At 68.6% G+C, this 12,935-nt stretch overlaps 2 protein-coding genes across 6 annotated transcripts in view; one reads left to right on the forward strand and one right to left on the reverse strand.

The window, feature by feature from the left end:
- Positions 1-8,534, forward strand: part of GPSM1 (G protein signaling modulator 1) — a 28,074-nt gene extending 19,540 nt beyond the window's left edge. For 2 of the 5 annotated variants that reach the window (XM_058693537.1, XM_058693535.1), the window contains exons 11-14: positions 304-480; positions 4,934-5,090; positions 5,556-5,764; positions 6,800-8,534. In XM_058693537.1, the coding sequence (XP_058549520.1) occupies positions 304-480; positions 4,934-5,090; positions 5,556-5,764; positions 6,800-7,006 (750 nt within the window). In that variant the 3' untranslated portion in view covers positions 7,007-8,534. The other 3 variants (XM_058693538.1, XM_058693536.1, XM_058693534.1) reach the window with 3 other exon arrangements.
- Positions 8,535-11,039: 2,505 nt separating this feature from the next.
- DNLZ (DNL-type zinc finger) lies at positions 11,040-12,905 on the reverse strand. The gene is made up of 3 exons (XM_058693559.1): positions 12,603-12,905; positions 12,103-12,242; positions 11,040-11,294 (listed from the first exon to the last, which is right to left on the reverse strand). Exons 1-3 carry the CDS (start codon positions 12,801-12,803, stop codon positions 11,126-11,128), a joined length of 510 nt encoding a protein of 169 aa, XP_058549542.1. The 5' UTR covers positions 12,804-12,905; the 3' UTR covers positions 11,040-11,125.
- Between the last annotated feature and the right edge of the window lie 30 nt (positions 12,906-12,935).

A 12,935-nucleotide genomic window follows, 5' to 3' on the forward strand; every position in this document is an offset into this window, starting at 1 on the left:
CCCTGGGGGAGTGAGCTCCCTTCTCCGAGCCTCTGGTTCCTCAGGCGTGTGCTGGGCTTTGTTGCGGGTGCCCCTGGGGCGGTCTGTGGCGGGACAAGGCTCAGGGCCACTCAGTGTGGGGTCAGCCTCCTAGCCTCCGGGCCTCAGGCTCTCTTCCTCCTCCCTGAGGCACCTCAGGGCCTGGGTGCGTCTGTGAGACAGGGCCACTGTACCCGCCAGCCCCCGCTCAGGGTCCTGGGATGGGAGCACTGGTTGGGGATTGCCGCAGCCCCCACCGATGCCCGGCCTCCTCCCTCTCCCCAGGAGCAGAATGGAGACAGCCACCAGCTGGGGGAGTGGCGGGGGCCGGGCAGGGACATGCTCCCTCTCCCCATGAGGAGCAGGAAGTACCAGGAGGGGCTGGAGACCGCTGAGAGGCCCCGTGAGGGCGGCCACTCCCCGCTGGACAGCGCGGACGTCCGGGTGCAGGTGCCTCGCACGGTAGGTGACCTCTCTTCGGGTGCCCTCCCGAGCGGCCGACCTGGGCCACCCCCGGGGTCAGAGGCCACGGCCCTGTGCTGCCTCGGGGCCTGGCGGACATGGCACCTATGGGCGGTGCAGGACACTTAGCACAGACGGCGTTCTGCCAGTCGCGTCCGGCCTCCGCAAGGCCTCGGCCACTGAGGACAGGAGGCCTTGTGGATGGGGCTCTGGAGGGCGGGCTTGCGGGGAGCTCGGGCCCTCGGGGCCGGCCAGCAGCCCTGTCCTGGGTGTGCAGCACACAGGGGTGGACGGACGGACGGGGCCTGGGGGGACGGGTGGGTGAGGGATGGACGGGCAGGTGGTCAGACAGATGGGGGACAGAGGGGAAGGGGGCCTCCTGCTGCCTGGCAGGTGTCCCACTGTGTCCAGGAGGCTGGGCTGGCCTGTCTGGGCTGCTGGAAGCGGGTCGGGGTCTGGGAGGTACAGGCTGCAAACCTACGTGCCCAGTGAGTCCAGGTTCAGAGGTCAGCCTGGACCATCCCCCCTCCCCATGTGCAGAACACCTGGGTCCAAATATCTGGGACTCGATCTAAAAACAATTGCCTCTGAGGGCTTAATCAGCACCTTCCCAGCCTTTGAGGGGCGTGGGCGCCGCGCTGGTATTCTTAGCCCCCCGATGGCTGCTTTGCACCCATCCTTCCCACGAGCCTGGGGGGCCTCCGCCAACCCCATCTACCCCCAGCACTACCTGCCAGCCCGTGTCCGTAGAGTGAGAGGTGAGGAGACGGGGCCACCACGGAGGCCCCGGACGGTGGGGCTATTGCCCGCACTGTGTGTTTGGGGACCCCCAGCCGAGCAGTGCAGGGGCCTTGCCACCAGCGCATGGGGACTTGGGGGTCTTGGGAGGTGTGACTGGGTGTGGTCGAGGGCTGGGCTAGACTCAAAGGCTGGGGTCCATCCAGAAAGGGCCTGGCAGGGGAGGACCCCCAGCTACCAGGGAGCCACAGGGGGCTTTGGAACAGGACAGCCTTTTCCACATGGTGACCTGGCCCTAGCCGTGTCCCTGTTGTTGCTGGCGGGGGGCAGGGGGTTGCGTCTACCAAACAGAAACAACAGCCAGGGCTCAGCAGCCATAAAAGGAGAAATCGAGGCACGGGGCAGCAAAGAGGTTAGCCTGAGGAGCGGTGGAGCTGGGGTTCCAAGGCCAGCTCCTAGAACCCCCGCTCAGCCCCTCTGAGAAGGCAGCAGGGCTTTGGGCCATGGGGGCGCCTTTGGAGAAGGAGGCCTGGCCCCAGACCTCCCCCTGCCCTGCAGACACAACTGGGGGCAGGCCCTCCTCCTGGGGCTCTGAGCTCCCTGTAGAAGGAGCGGGACCGAGAGGGCCCCAGGGGGCTCCACCTTTCCCCCTTCTGCCCTCGCCCCCAGCCAGCCTCCCCACACACCCCAGGGCCGGCCCCCACTGGGCCCCCCGGCAGGCCAGAGGCCAAGACTCCACAGACCTCCCGGTGTAGGGAGGGGATCCCATGGCCAGTGGCAGGGGCTGTGGTGGCCGCCCGGCCCCCGCCCCTGCCCCTGCCCCTGGGAAAGCATCCCTCTGGCTCCCTCAGCAGCCTGGGGAGTCAGGGCTGAAGAACGAGGCGGCTTCTCCCGGGCTGACTCGGCTTTGGAAGGAAGCCCGGCCCCTCCGTCAGCAGGGCGACCGCTTTCCAGATAGGCTCCGTCCTCCTCGCCCCTCTGGCATGACCACCCCCCTCCCGTAGGCCCCAGCAGGAGCCCTCCGTGTTTGCAGAGCACGTGTGTGCGTGCGCGTGTTCGTGCGCGGCCGCGGGAGCAAGTGAGTGCAGTGGGGGGGCCGGGGCGGGGAGGGCCCTCCCCCGGGTCCTATTTAAGCGCTGAGCCAACAGGGGCAGCGAGGCTGGCAGGGCACCGCATGGTGGAGCGCCCCACAGTAGACAGCGCTTAGCGCCCGGTCGCTGCTGCTGGAGGGAGCTGCGTGCCCAGCGTGAGTGTGGGGTCCCCTACAGGGGGAGGCTAAGGGAGCACAGGGGCCGGTGGGAAGCAGGATGGGGGCAGAGCGGAGCTCTCCTCCTGGGCTGGTGCACCAGTCCAGCCACCTCCCCCGCCCCTCGGGGCCTGGGGCCTCAGGAACCCCGGCCAGCAGGTTGGGGGGGCTGCAGGGGGGCAGCCCTGGGCCTGGGGGGGCGCGGGGGGTTTGCAAGACCCGGGCTGGCACTCCAGCAGGAGGGGCTCGGAGACCCCCTGAGACAGAAGGAGCCAGAGGCAGGGGCAGAGGAGAGGTGGGGGCACGTCCTGTTAGGACCCGGGGTGCTGTGCTAATCGAGGGGGGCGGGGCCTCCTTGCTGTCTGGAGCCTCACCCTGTGCACCTGCGGCCTCAGCCCCAAACCCCCCCCAACAAGGGGAGCGCCAGCCCTTCACAGGTGGCCCAGGATGGCTCTGCTGTGGGGTTGTCTCTGGATGGCCGCACAGGGCCCTCTCGGCCCAGCCCTCTGCTGTGCTGCTGGGGTCCCCGAGAAGCCTCTGGGCAGACAACGCCCTACTTCAGGGGTGCCCCTGAGCCCCGAGGTCAGTCCACGGGGGGTTGGAGGAGTGCTGGGGGGCCCGTGTGTCTAGAGAAGAGGGGTCCCAGGGCTACCTCTTTCCCGGGAGGGGCCTGGCTCTGTTCGCCCGGCCCACAGTTCACCTGGGGGGCCCCAGCTGGGGCCAGATGCCAGGGTCGGGGGCCAGGAGCAGCGACTGTCCCCTGTGGTGGGGTGGTGCTGTGCTTACCCCCACACCTGGCTGAGTCTGGGGCCCCAAGCAACCTCCCCGGGGGAGGCACCTGTGCGGCCCCCACCAGTGCGGAGCTTGATGCTGGGTCCTGGCCATCCTGCCTGCAGTTCCCCCAGGAGGCCCTGACCAAGTGCAGCCCCCTGGCCGGGGTGCCCCCTGAGCCCTCGGTGCCTTGTGCCCTGGGATCTGTGGGGTCTTAGGCCGGGGCGCAGCAGAGCAGAGTCGTGAGTCGGGGGGATCTTGAACCACCCCCAGCCTTGGCTCTAGGCCTGCGTTGCTGGGACAGGAGGTTGGGGGGCGGGGAGGGGGACCTGAGAGCCCGGCTGGGGTCTCTGTCCTCCGAGCTGCCACCTGCTGGCAGGTCTCACGCACAGAACCACCCACTCCGCTGTCCCTCCCTGCCCCTGTGGCCCCGCAGCTTGAGCCCGGCTCTGAACCTGGGAGCCCAGGCTGGGCCTGCTCGTGGGGTCCCCGGGGCTGCCCCTGGCTGGAGGTGTGCAAGCTCCCCTCCCTCAGTGTCTGCAGTGGGCTGGCGAGGGGTCGTCGGGAATTCGAGGACCGAGCCGGGCCCCGCTAGGTGACATTTCTGCCGTGTGGTCTCTCCATGAGCCCAGCTTTGAGGGGCCCCCAGGAGGCCACCAGCCAGCTGGGAGGGGGAAGGACAGGGCCGGGCAGGGGACACCGGAGGCCGGGAGGACGTGGGGCAGGCACCGGTCTGCAGCCAAGGTGATCTCCGGAAGCCACCCCATCTGTCAGTCAGCACTCGGGGCTCTGGACCGGACGTGGGGAGGCTAGTGGGGGCGCCTGCCCTTGGGGGGGGCCAAGAGACCGGTGCCTCCAGCTTGCTCTCCTATGGATGTGTAAACCGAGGCTCAGTGTGGGAGGGGGCTTGTCCAAGGCCCTCTCCTGCTTCTCACTGCCCCTCCCTGGTCCCATCGGTGGGGCTTGCCTGGACCTAGCAGGTTGCCCCAGGGTCAGCCCTCCTGCCACCCAGGCTGAACACTCACAGTGCCTGCCAGAGTCCCTGTGCTCCCAGCGTGTCCAGACTCTGCCCCCCAGCCATCCAGAGCAGATCCTGGTCACCTTGGCCAGTACGCGGAGGGTGCTTTAGCCTGAACACCCCGCACATCTGCGTCCTCTGGTCCAGGACCCGAACCCCAGAAGGGATGGGACTAGGGTGGAACACAGCAGGCCTCGCCTCCCCCAGCTCCGGCTCCTTGCCTTTGGTGATCTGCCCTGATGTCGCTGGCACCTCTGGGTCCGCCGTCACTGCTGCCAGGACCCTGGTACAGACCAGTGTGATGCACAAAATGGCCCGTGAGGCTCCCTGCCTGCCGAGGGCCCCGTCGCTCACTCGCTCCTTCGTTTGTTCATTCAGCAGCCGCTGGGGAGTGCTGTGCTGGGTGCCAGAGCCCCAGAGGCGTGGGCAGAGGGGGGCTCACTGCGGGGGCTGCCGCGGTGTGCGATAGTGTCCAGGGGCGGGGCCGGGGCGGTGGCGGCTGCTGAACCGCGTTGCGGCAAGTAGGGGGTGGGTGGCAACGTCGCGTCTGGGAGGATGGCGGACGCGGGGCAGGTGGGGTGAGGGTCCCAACCTTGTCCCAGGCCGCGCGGCTCCCTCAGGGGTGCGCAGGGGTCTGAGGGGCTGGGCCAGAGCCGGCGCTGACTGCCCCTGCCCCCCAGAGCATCCCTCGGGCCCCGTCCTCTGACGAGGACGGCTTCTTTGACCTGCTGAGCAAGTTCCAGAGCAGCCGCATGGATGACCAGCGCTGTCCCCTGGAGGAGGGTCAGCCCGGGGCCGCCGAGGCCACCGCCGCCCCCGGCCTGGAGGAGAGGGTCGGTGAGTGCCCCCCCCCCCCCGAGAGCTCCTCTTGTCCTGGAGTGGGGGCTGGGCCAGGCTCAGCCCCCTCCCTCCACCATCGTGCCCCCCTGAGCCCTTGCTCCCGAAGGGCGGGCGCACCAGCTGCAAAAGTGCCCCCTGTCACCGTGAGCTCCTCGTCCCCCGCTCGCCCAAGGCTGCGTCCCGGGAAGTGTGTAATCATGTCCGCCCTCCGGAACACCGTGTCAGGGCATCTCCGTCTCGGAGCGGGCGTGGGAAGCAAGGCTTTCCTCCGGCACCTTCTAGAAGCCCCTGAGCGGGTGTGGGGCAAATGGCAGAGGCAGCTGAGAGCAGCCGGGGTCCGGGGTCCGGGGTCCGCGGAGCCACCGCTGGGAGCCCCGTGTGCCCAGGAGTGTGGTGGGCTGGGCTGGGCTCCAGCCTGACCCGCCTCGTGGGGCCCCCTTCCCTGCACCTTGTCCCCCACAGCCCGGCCCTCGCTGACGGCCTCCCCGCAGACCGAAGAGTTCTTCGACCTGATCGCCAGCTCGCAGAGCCGCCGGCTGGACGACCAGCGTGCCAGCGTAGGCAGCTTGCCCGGGCTCCGCATCACCCACAACAACCTGGGACACCTGCGTGCCGACGGGGACCCGCAGGAGCCTGGGGACGAGTTCTTCAACATGCTCATCAAGTGCCAGGTGGGCCTGCGGTCGGGGGAGGCTGGGGGCGCTCGCCCGCCTGCCCCCACCCCAGCCCCGAGGTGGCCCGGTGCCCCTCTGCCCTCGTCTTGGGCGGGGGCTCCTCCTGCCGGAAGCTGGCTCTGGTCCTTCCGTCTCGGGCCGGATGGGAACTGAGCGCCTGTGAGTGCTCAGACCTGAGGCCCCTCCCGGGACCCCCCAGAGGTCACCCCGGACGTCCTCAGCCACCCCTCACAGTACAGGAGCTCTAGCTGGGGGGGAGCACCGGGTCCCCAACGTGGTGGCCTCGGGCCAGGTGTCAGCCCCGAGCGGGGAGGGCTCTCACCATTGTGGGGTCCGGCCACCGGCCGCTGCCCCCCACCCGCCCCGGCTGGGGCAAGGCCAGACGGCAGGCAACGGTGTCAGGAAGCCCGTGGAACGGCTGCAGGCTGCAGGCAGGGCAGCCGCGTGGCCCGTGTGGGCCGCTGCAGTTTCCGGACGTGCCGTTCGTTCCGCAGAGCCGAGCAAGGCGCGGCTCCGGGCGAGTCCGACGAGCCTCAAAGCCGGCCCTACAGAGAGCCCCCAGCCCCCGGCCGCACCGGCTCCGATGGCCGCACCGGCTGCCGGCCTTTCTGCTCCAGACCCTGCAGAGAAGCCCAAATGCCTCGTCGGCCCCACGCCAGCCCCAGCCCCTCCGCACGTCGGGCGCCGGGAGCCCCCGGTCCTGTCCGCGGGGCTCCTGAACGCACCACCATCGGGGGGCCTTGGGAGCGGCACGGGAAGGCCGCCCGGCGGCCCCCTCACCCCGTGTCTGGCGGGCATCGTTCGGTCCTCTGCCCCTGGGCGGCCCGGGGGGAGGCCCCTCGCCCCCGGGGCCGGGGCTGCTGGTGTGCCCGCGGAGCCGATGGTACAGGTGCACGGAGGGAGGCCCTCCCGAGCCGGCCTTGCGGCTGGACAGCGGCCCCCGCCTGGGAGTGGTGCCCGAGGCCGCCGAGCACTGGCCCAGCTGCTGGGGGGGGCCCTCTGAGGCCAACCCCTGTGTCTGTGTCTGCCCAGTCTGCCAGGATCGACGACCAGCGCTGCCCGCCTCCCGACGTGCTGCCCCGAGGCCCCACCATGCCTGACGAGGACTTCTTCAGCCTCATCCAGAGGGTGCAGGCCAAGCGGATGGACGAACAGCGGGTCGACCTCGCCGGGAGCCCGGAGCAGGAGGTCGGCGGGAGACCCGAGCCCCGGCAGCAGTGCCAGCCTGGCGCCACCTAAGGCCTTGTGACTGCAGCCAGGCCGGCCCCACCCCCGCTCCTGGACTCGGGGCCGGGGTGGGGGGGTGGGGGGGCGGAGAGCTCACGGTCATCTGCCCAGAAGCCCGTTCCTCTGGAGGCCACGGCTGAGCACAGGCTCCGAGCCCTCTGGCCCTTTCCACTGTGGCAGACGCTGGGCACACAGCCCCCACATCGGCTCCCTCCCAGGGTGGCAGGCTCAGGTCAGGGCTGCCCTGGAGGGTGGCTGTGCTCCTGTCCTAGAGCAGCCCCCGGGTGGTACACGGGCCTCCCGCAGGCCTGCCAGGCCTTCCCACTGCCCCAGGCCCAGCCCTCCCCCTGCCCCACGTCTAGCTCTCTCCCTGCCCCAGGCCCAGCCTTCCCCCTGCCCCAGGCCCAGCCCTTCCCCTGCCCCAGGTCTAGCTCTCTTCCTGCCCCAGGCCCAGCCCTCCCCCCTGCCCCAGGTCTAGCTCTCTCCCTGCCCCAGGCCCAGCTCTCTCCCTGCCCCAGGCCCAGCTCTCTCCCTGCCCCAGGCCCAGCTCTCTCCCTGCCCCAGGCCCAGCCCTCCCCCTGCCCCAGGCCCAGCTCTCCCCCTGCCCCAGGCCCAGCCCTTCCCCTGCCCCAGGTCTAGCTCTCTTCCTGCCCCAGGCCCAGCCCTCCCCCCTGCCCCAGGTCTAGCTCTCTCCCTGCCCCAGGCCCAGCTCTCTCCCTGCCCCAGGCCCAGCCCTCCCCCTGCCCCAGGCCCAGCCCTCCCCCTGCCCCAGGCCCAGCCTTCCCCCTGCCCCAGGCCCGGCTCTCCCCCTGCCCCAGGCCTGCAGCTTGTTGGGTCCAAACCCTCCGTGGCGCCCCTCTGCCCTGCCCAGCTCCCTCCTGCCTGGCAAATGTGAAGATGCTGTTGCCTCCCTTAAGTCCCCAAAGGCCCCTCTGACGGCTTTTCTGTGGGGCTTACCAATGACACGGACATTTCCGTCCTCCCAGAGGTGGTCCTGGGATGATGGAACCTGTTTGCCCCAGTCCCAGCCTCTCTCCCACAGGGAGGGGTCCCTCCCAGCCCTTCGGCCCTCCCACCTCCCTTCTCCACCTAGAGAAGGTGCGAGGTGGTCTCAGCCTGGAACCTGACACAGCAGCGGAGGCAGGCCAGGTGCCCCCACACAGAGCCACCAGGTCCTGGCATTTCAGCCCCCCACCCCCAGCCGGCACCCAGTCTTGAACAGGCAGGGGCAGTGGATGGGTGGGGATGGGCTACACCCCTCAACTCCAAGCTCCGAGGCCCGGGGACAGAGCAGGACAGGACAGAGGCCCAGGACAGGGACCGCGGCAGGCCCGGGGGCCGGCGGCGAAAACTGGGGGGGGTCCAGCTCGGCCCAACCCTGGGCACCCAGCCCTCGCTGCGCCCCAAGCTGGGAAGGTGACATCACTGCCTTCTATGGGGAGGGTCCAGCCCCCACACAGCCAAGCCCACCCATGGGATTGCGCAGGAAAGGCCCCTGCCTTGGCCCGCCACCAGCCCTTCTGGAGAGCCAGCCCCGCGGCCCCCAGGGCGTGAGGTGGCCACGTCCTCCTCAGGCGGTGCCCCAGCTGGGCTCCCTCCATTTTTCTCAGAGGCCCTCCTGGCGGGGGAGGCGGCCGGACCCCCACCCCGCAGTATGGCCTGGGGGCCCTGGGCTCTGATGCTCTGAAAGGTGTGGGTGGGAGCCCGGGGTGTGGGGGGGTCAGATGCCAGAACACGGGCCCCCCTCGGGCCCCCACATACTTGAATGTACAAGCATATTTATTGCTCACACGTGTTTGCCCTGTTGTCAGTGGGTCCTTTCCAACCCAAGAGGTACATGGTTTTTTGTTTTTCCCAAAAAAATAAAGTCTGCCAAGTGAATGCTGTCGCGTCAGGGTTAGTGTAAGGGTGGCCGACCTTACCTGGGGAAGCAAGCCCACGGCGGGGTGACCAGCCAGTGGCGGCCAGCCACTTGGCGACAGGTTGACCCCCGCCGTCCTCTGCTCTGGGAGGGGCCGTCTCGGTCCTAAGTGGACCACGTCACACGAAGCGCAGGCACCTTTCCAGTCCTGAGTCCCCACCGATGCAGGGCTGCGGCTCACCCGCCCAGGACCTGCTGGGGCCACGGAGCAAGGGAGGCGTGGGGCGCCCGGGACCCCAGGCACCGCCGGCGGATGCGTGCCGGGCCGCGGTCTGTGGGGGTGCAACCGAGGAGCTGGCTTGGGGGTGACACCCCCACCCAACGGCTGTCATAAGGCGCTGTGTCCCCAGGCGGAGAGATGCTGGGTTCGGGAGAGGCCTCGCTCACCAAACTCCCAGTGACCCGCTCGGCATGGGGCCCCCACGTGACCACAGGAGGCCTGACGGCGGGGGCAGGAGTGGGGGGTCAGGAGACCCTTGAGGGCGAGGGGGCACCGGGAGGGCAAAAGCTGGTCGGAGCTGCAGGGTGCCATCAGGATCTGCACCTGCAGGGGCCCCGGGGAGCTGTCACTAGAGCCCCCCCCGAAGCAGTAGTTCTGGTGCTCCGGGAACCCTGGTGCCCTGACCAGGCTCTGCGGTCCAATAGCACGGGGTGCCATGCTGTCTCTCAGTGGCTCACGTGCTAAAGGCTCCAAGGGCTGTGGTTTCCACAGGAAGCGACAGCGCAGGAAGCTTGAGTGGCTCTGGGAGTGGGGGCCGCCCCTGGTTGGCTGGTACCTGGCCACGGGGTGCACTCAGGGGCGAGTCTTTTCCCATCTCCAGGCACTAACCCTGGGAGGGGCAGTGCCCCCAGGGTCGGCAGGGCCCAGCCATCAAGCATTAGAATACAGGAGGCGGAACGTATGGTCTATACCCATGTCCAGACCACAGGTCTCAGTTTCCCCATCTATGAAGGGAGGGACTGGCCTGGGCGGCCCTCCTGCGCCCGGCTCTGCACTGTCAGTCCAGCAGTGTCCCTGCCCGCCATCCCCCCTCCCGCCGCCGAACTTTGGTCTCAACCCTCTGGGGACAGTGAGCGGCTAGGCCCAGGCCCAGCCCTGCCTCCTGTGCCCGCGTCGGGGAGCAGCCCCCCTCCCCTGCCCGGGGGGCTGGCTGAGCACCCAGGCCGGCAGTCTCCACAAACGGCACAGGAGGCACTGAGGGGGAATAATAGACGGTTGTCTGCCAGGGGAAAGACAGGGGGTAATCGAGTCAAAGCACAAACTGTCAACGCCCCGCAGAACAATGACAAAGCTCCGGGTGCTGATGGGGGCGCAGAGTCAGGAGCCCGGATCCTGCCAGGATCTGCGAGACTGCGGCTGGTGATTAGTGGTGAAGGTCACGCTTCTGGAAATAAACACGCTTCGATCTCAAACGTGGGGCACACGGCCCCCACCCCCCCCACCCCCCGCCCGTCAGACAGCAGCCGACACTCCCACCCCCTCGCCCCCACGGCCACCCGGCTCAGCTGTGGCCACAGCGAGCGGCCTGATTTGCTGACTTCATTTGGCCGGCAGCCAAGGGTCAGGGCTGAGGTCGGCGCTGGATCCTGAGCGCTGTCCAGGTGTCGGGGGATGGCAGGTGGCACGGGAGGAAGGAAGGTCTGGAGAGCCGCCCTGTGGCCAGAGGGACAGGACCCACGGGGGGCAGGGGGGGGGGTGCTGATCCTCCCCAGGAAGACCAGTGGCTGGTCAGCCATCCCTTCTAGGCCTCCCCCAGACCCAGCAAGGCCGGAGCCGCGAGTCTGAGCCACCCCACACCTGCCCCAAACCTTGTCTTCCTGTCCTTTCACCTGACCGGGCATCACTGTTAGGGTCTTCATCTTCTGCTGGGAAGGCAGAGGTTCGGAGGGGCAAAGGGACCCGCCCAGGGCCACCCGGTCACGGCCCGGAGGGGCTCAGGCTCCCCGTCCGGCCGCTCCCCACACGGACGCAGCTGGAAGCCGAGTCCTCTGTGCAGGGGGACAGGGGAGGGCCAGGGTCTTGCTGCTGCAGAAGGCCCCGGCCAGCAGCACCTGGCAGGGCTCCTGGGAGTCGTTTCGGGCTCCGGAACCAGGGACAACAAGAAGGCCCCAGGGCCCATCGTGTCCGAGTGATGTTTGTTTATTGACAGAAAACAGGCAAGTCCGGAAGGGCCCAGGGCTGAAGCATCTTCTTGAAGGCAGAGGCAGGGTCAGCTAGGCTCCGTCTTGCCAGGGTGAGTGGGATCCTGGTCCTCACTCGCTTCTGGAGCAGAGGTGGATTTGGAGTTCCCTGCAGCCTCTAAAACCAGCTCTAGGGCCCCATCGCCAGCCACTCGGCACACCTTCTCCCCTCTGGCCGCCAGGATTTCTTCGATATTCCTGAGAGACGAGGAGGCACCGTGACACTCCAGGCCCAGAGCCCATCCCGTACCTTGGTCCTTCAGGGGAACCCCAAGGCCGGGCTCGAGCCAGGAATGTGGGTCCCCACACTGGTGTGCCATCAAGGGCCCTGCGTGCTGACCTGAGGGACCTCCAGAGCCCCCAGAGGAAGGTGCTGTTACCATCCCATTCACAAGTAGGACGGACACTTGCTCAGAAGCCGAACTGAAGTGCCCGGGGCCACCGGCCAGGAGGATCCTGACCACTGCCTCCCACTGCTCTCCACAGGAGGGGTCCACACCGCCTCACACACGCCCCAGGTCTGGTGCGACCGACCAGCCAGCACGGGCAGAAGAGGAGCTAGGACCCTGCTCAGGAGCGGGCACTGCACAAAACTTTGCAGGGGAAGGAAGGAGCCACAGAATGAAAGGGAGTCACGGCTGCAAGAGTCGCCTAGTCTGACCCCTCACTTTAGCGGGGGCCCAGAGCCCTGACACGTAACTGGGTCTTGCAGACCCCAAAGGCCACACCGGTGAGGGCAGAGGTCAGGCAGTGAAGCAGGACCAAAGTGGGCTGGTCTAGGGTGGAAAAGATTAGCAAAGAAAAACAAGTCTCTCCTGGGGACTTACTTATGCCGAAGTTCCTTGTTCACCTGAAACTTAAACTTAACGGCTCCTCCTGCATTGACAAGGCTGGGGAAGTGGACTGGAAGGGCGCCCCAGGGAAAGGTGGGGCGGGGCTCCTGACCCACCAGGCCAGCCCTGGCACATAGGCCTCTGTCCCCCCACCCCTGTCCAGGCAGCCTCACCTCTTCCCATCCAGGTCTGAGAACCAGCCCAGGTTGTCGGCGATGATGTGGTGATTCTGGCAGCCGGGGCAGGTCACGATGACCACGCCCTGGTGATAGGCCAGCTTGGAGATGCGCTTGGAGGACCGAGTCCCACAGACCTGGGGGAGACCCGCAGCCCAGGTGAGTCCAAGCACTTGGCCCCGCCCCCTCTGAGGATTAACTCCATCCCTGGGCAGGGCCTGCCCTCTCCGGAAGGGCCGGCCCTTTCTGAGACAGCCCACCCCGATCCCGGAAAGGCCCCGCCTCTGGGAAATAACTCCACCCCTCCGCGCAGGCCCACCCCGCTCCTGGAAAGGCCCGCCCCCGAATGTAGCCTCACCTCTCTCCAGGAAAGAACCCGCCCCCCCCGGATAGCCCTGCCCCTTCATGCTGTCGTTCCGCGGGCACAGGGCACCTCTATCCCGCCGCGCCAGGCAGCACCAGATGCAGACCCAGCCTTGCACCCGTTGCGCGCTCACCTTGCAAGTGTAGACAAGCTGGTAGTGCGCGGACCCGGGCCCCGAAGCCGAGCTCAAGCGCCGCCAGCCCCAGACCCCGGCCCGCCTTCTCCCCGCGGCCCCTGGGCCTGCCCCGCGTCCCCACAGCCACCTCAGGCCGGGCCCCCGGGGCCGCGTGCGGCTTAGCAGCGGCCCAACGCGCCCCAGCGCCGCCCGCAGCATCCCGCCCTCCGACCTCGGTCTCCCGCCTTGCCCCACCTCGCCCCGCCTCGCTGAAGCCGCGCAGCCGCCATCTTGGAAGCGGGCACGCGACGGAAGCGGCCCTTTCCGGCTTCCGTCCGCCGACGGGCAGGC

This window comes from Neofelis nebulosa, chromosome 12 (genome assembly GCF_028018385.1).
Source record: "Neofelis nebulosa isolate mNeoNeb1 chromosome 12, mNeoNeb1.pri, whole genome shotgun sequence".
Lineage (NCBI taxonomy): Eukaryota > Metazoa > Chordata > Mammalia > Carnivora > Felidae > Neofelis > Neofelis nebulosa.

Bases quoted from the DNA above. Each gene is read 5' to 3' on its own strand.
- DNLZ (XM_058693559.1), bottom strand. From the start codon at position 12,803: ATGCTGCGGGCGGCGCTGGGGCGCGTTGGGCCGCTGCTAAGCCGCACG. The intron at 12,243-12,602 runs GTGAGCGCGCAA...GGTCTCCCCCAG, and splicing joins AGCTTGTCTACACTTGCAAG to GTCTGTGGGACTCGGTCCTC. The intron at 11,295-12,102 runs GTGAGGCTGCCT...CTCGTCTCTCAG, and splicing joins TCAGACCTGGATGGGAAGAG to GAATATCGAAGAAATCCTGG.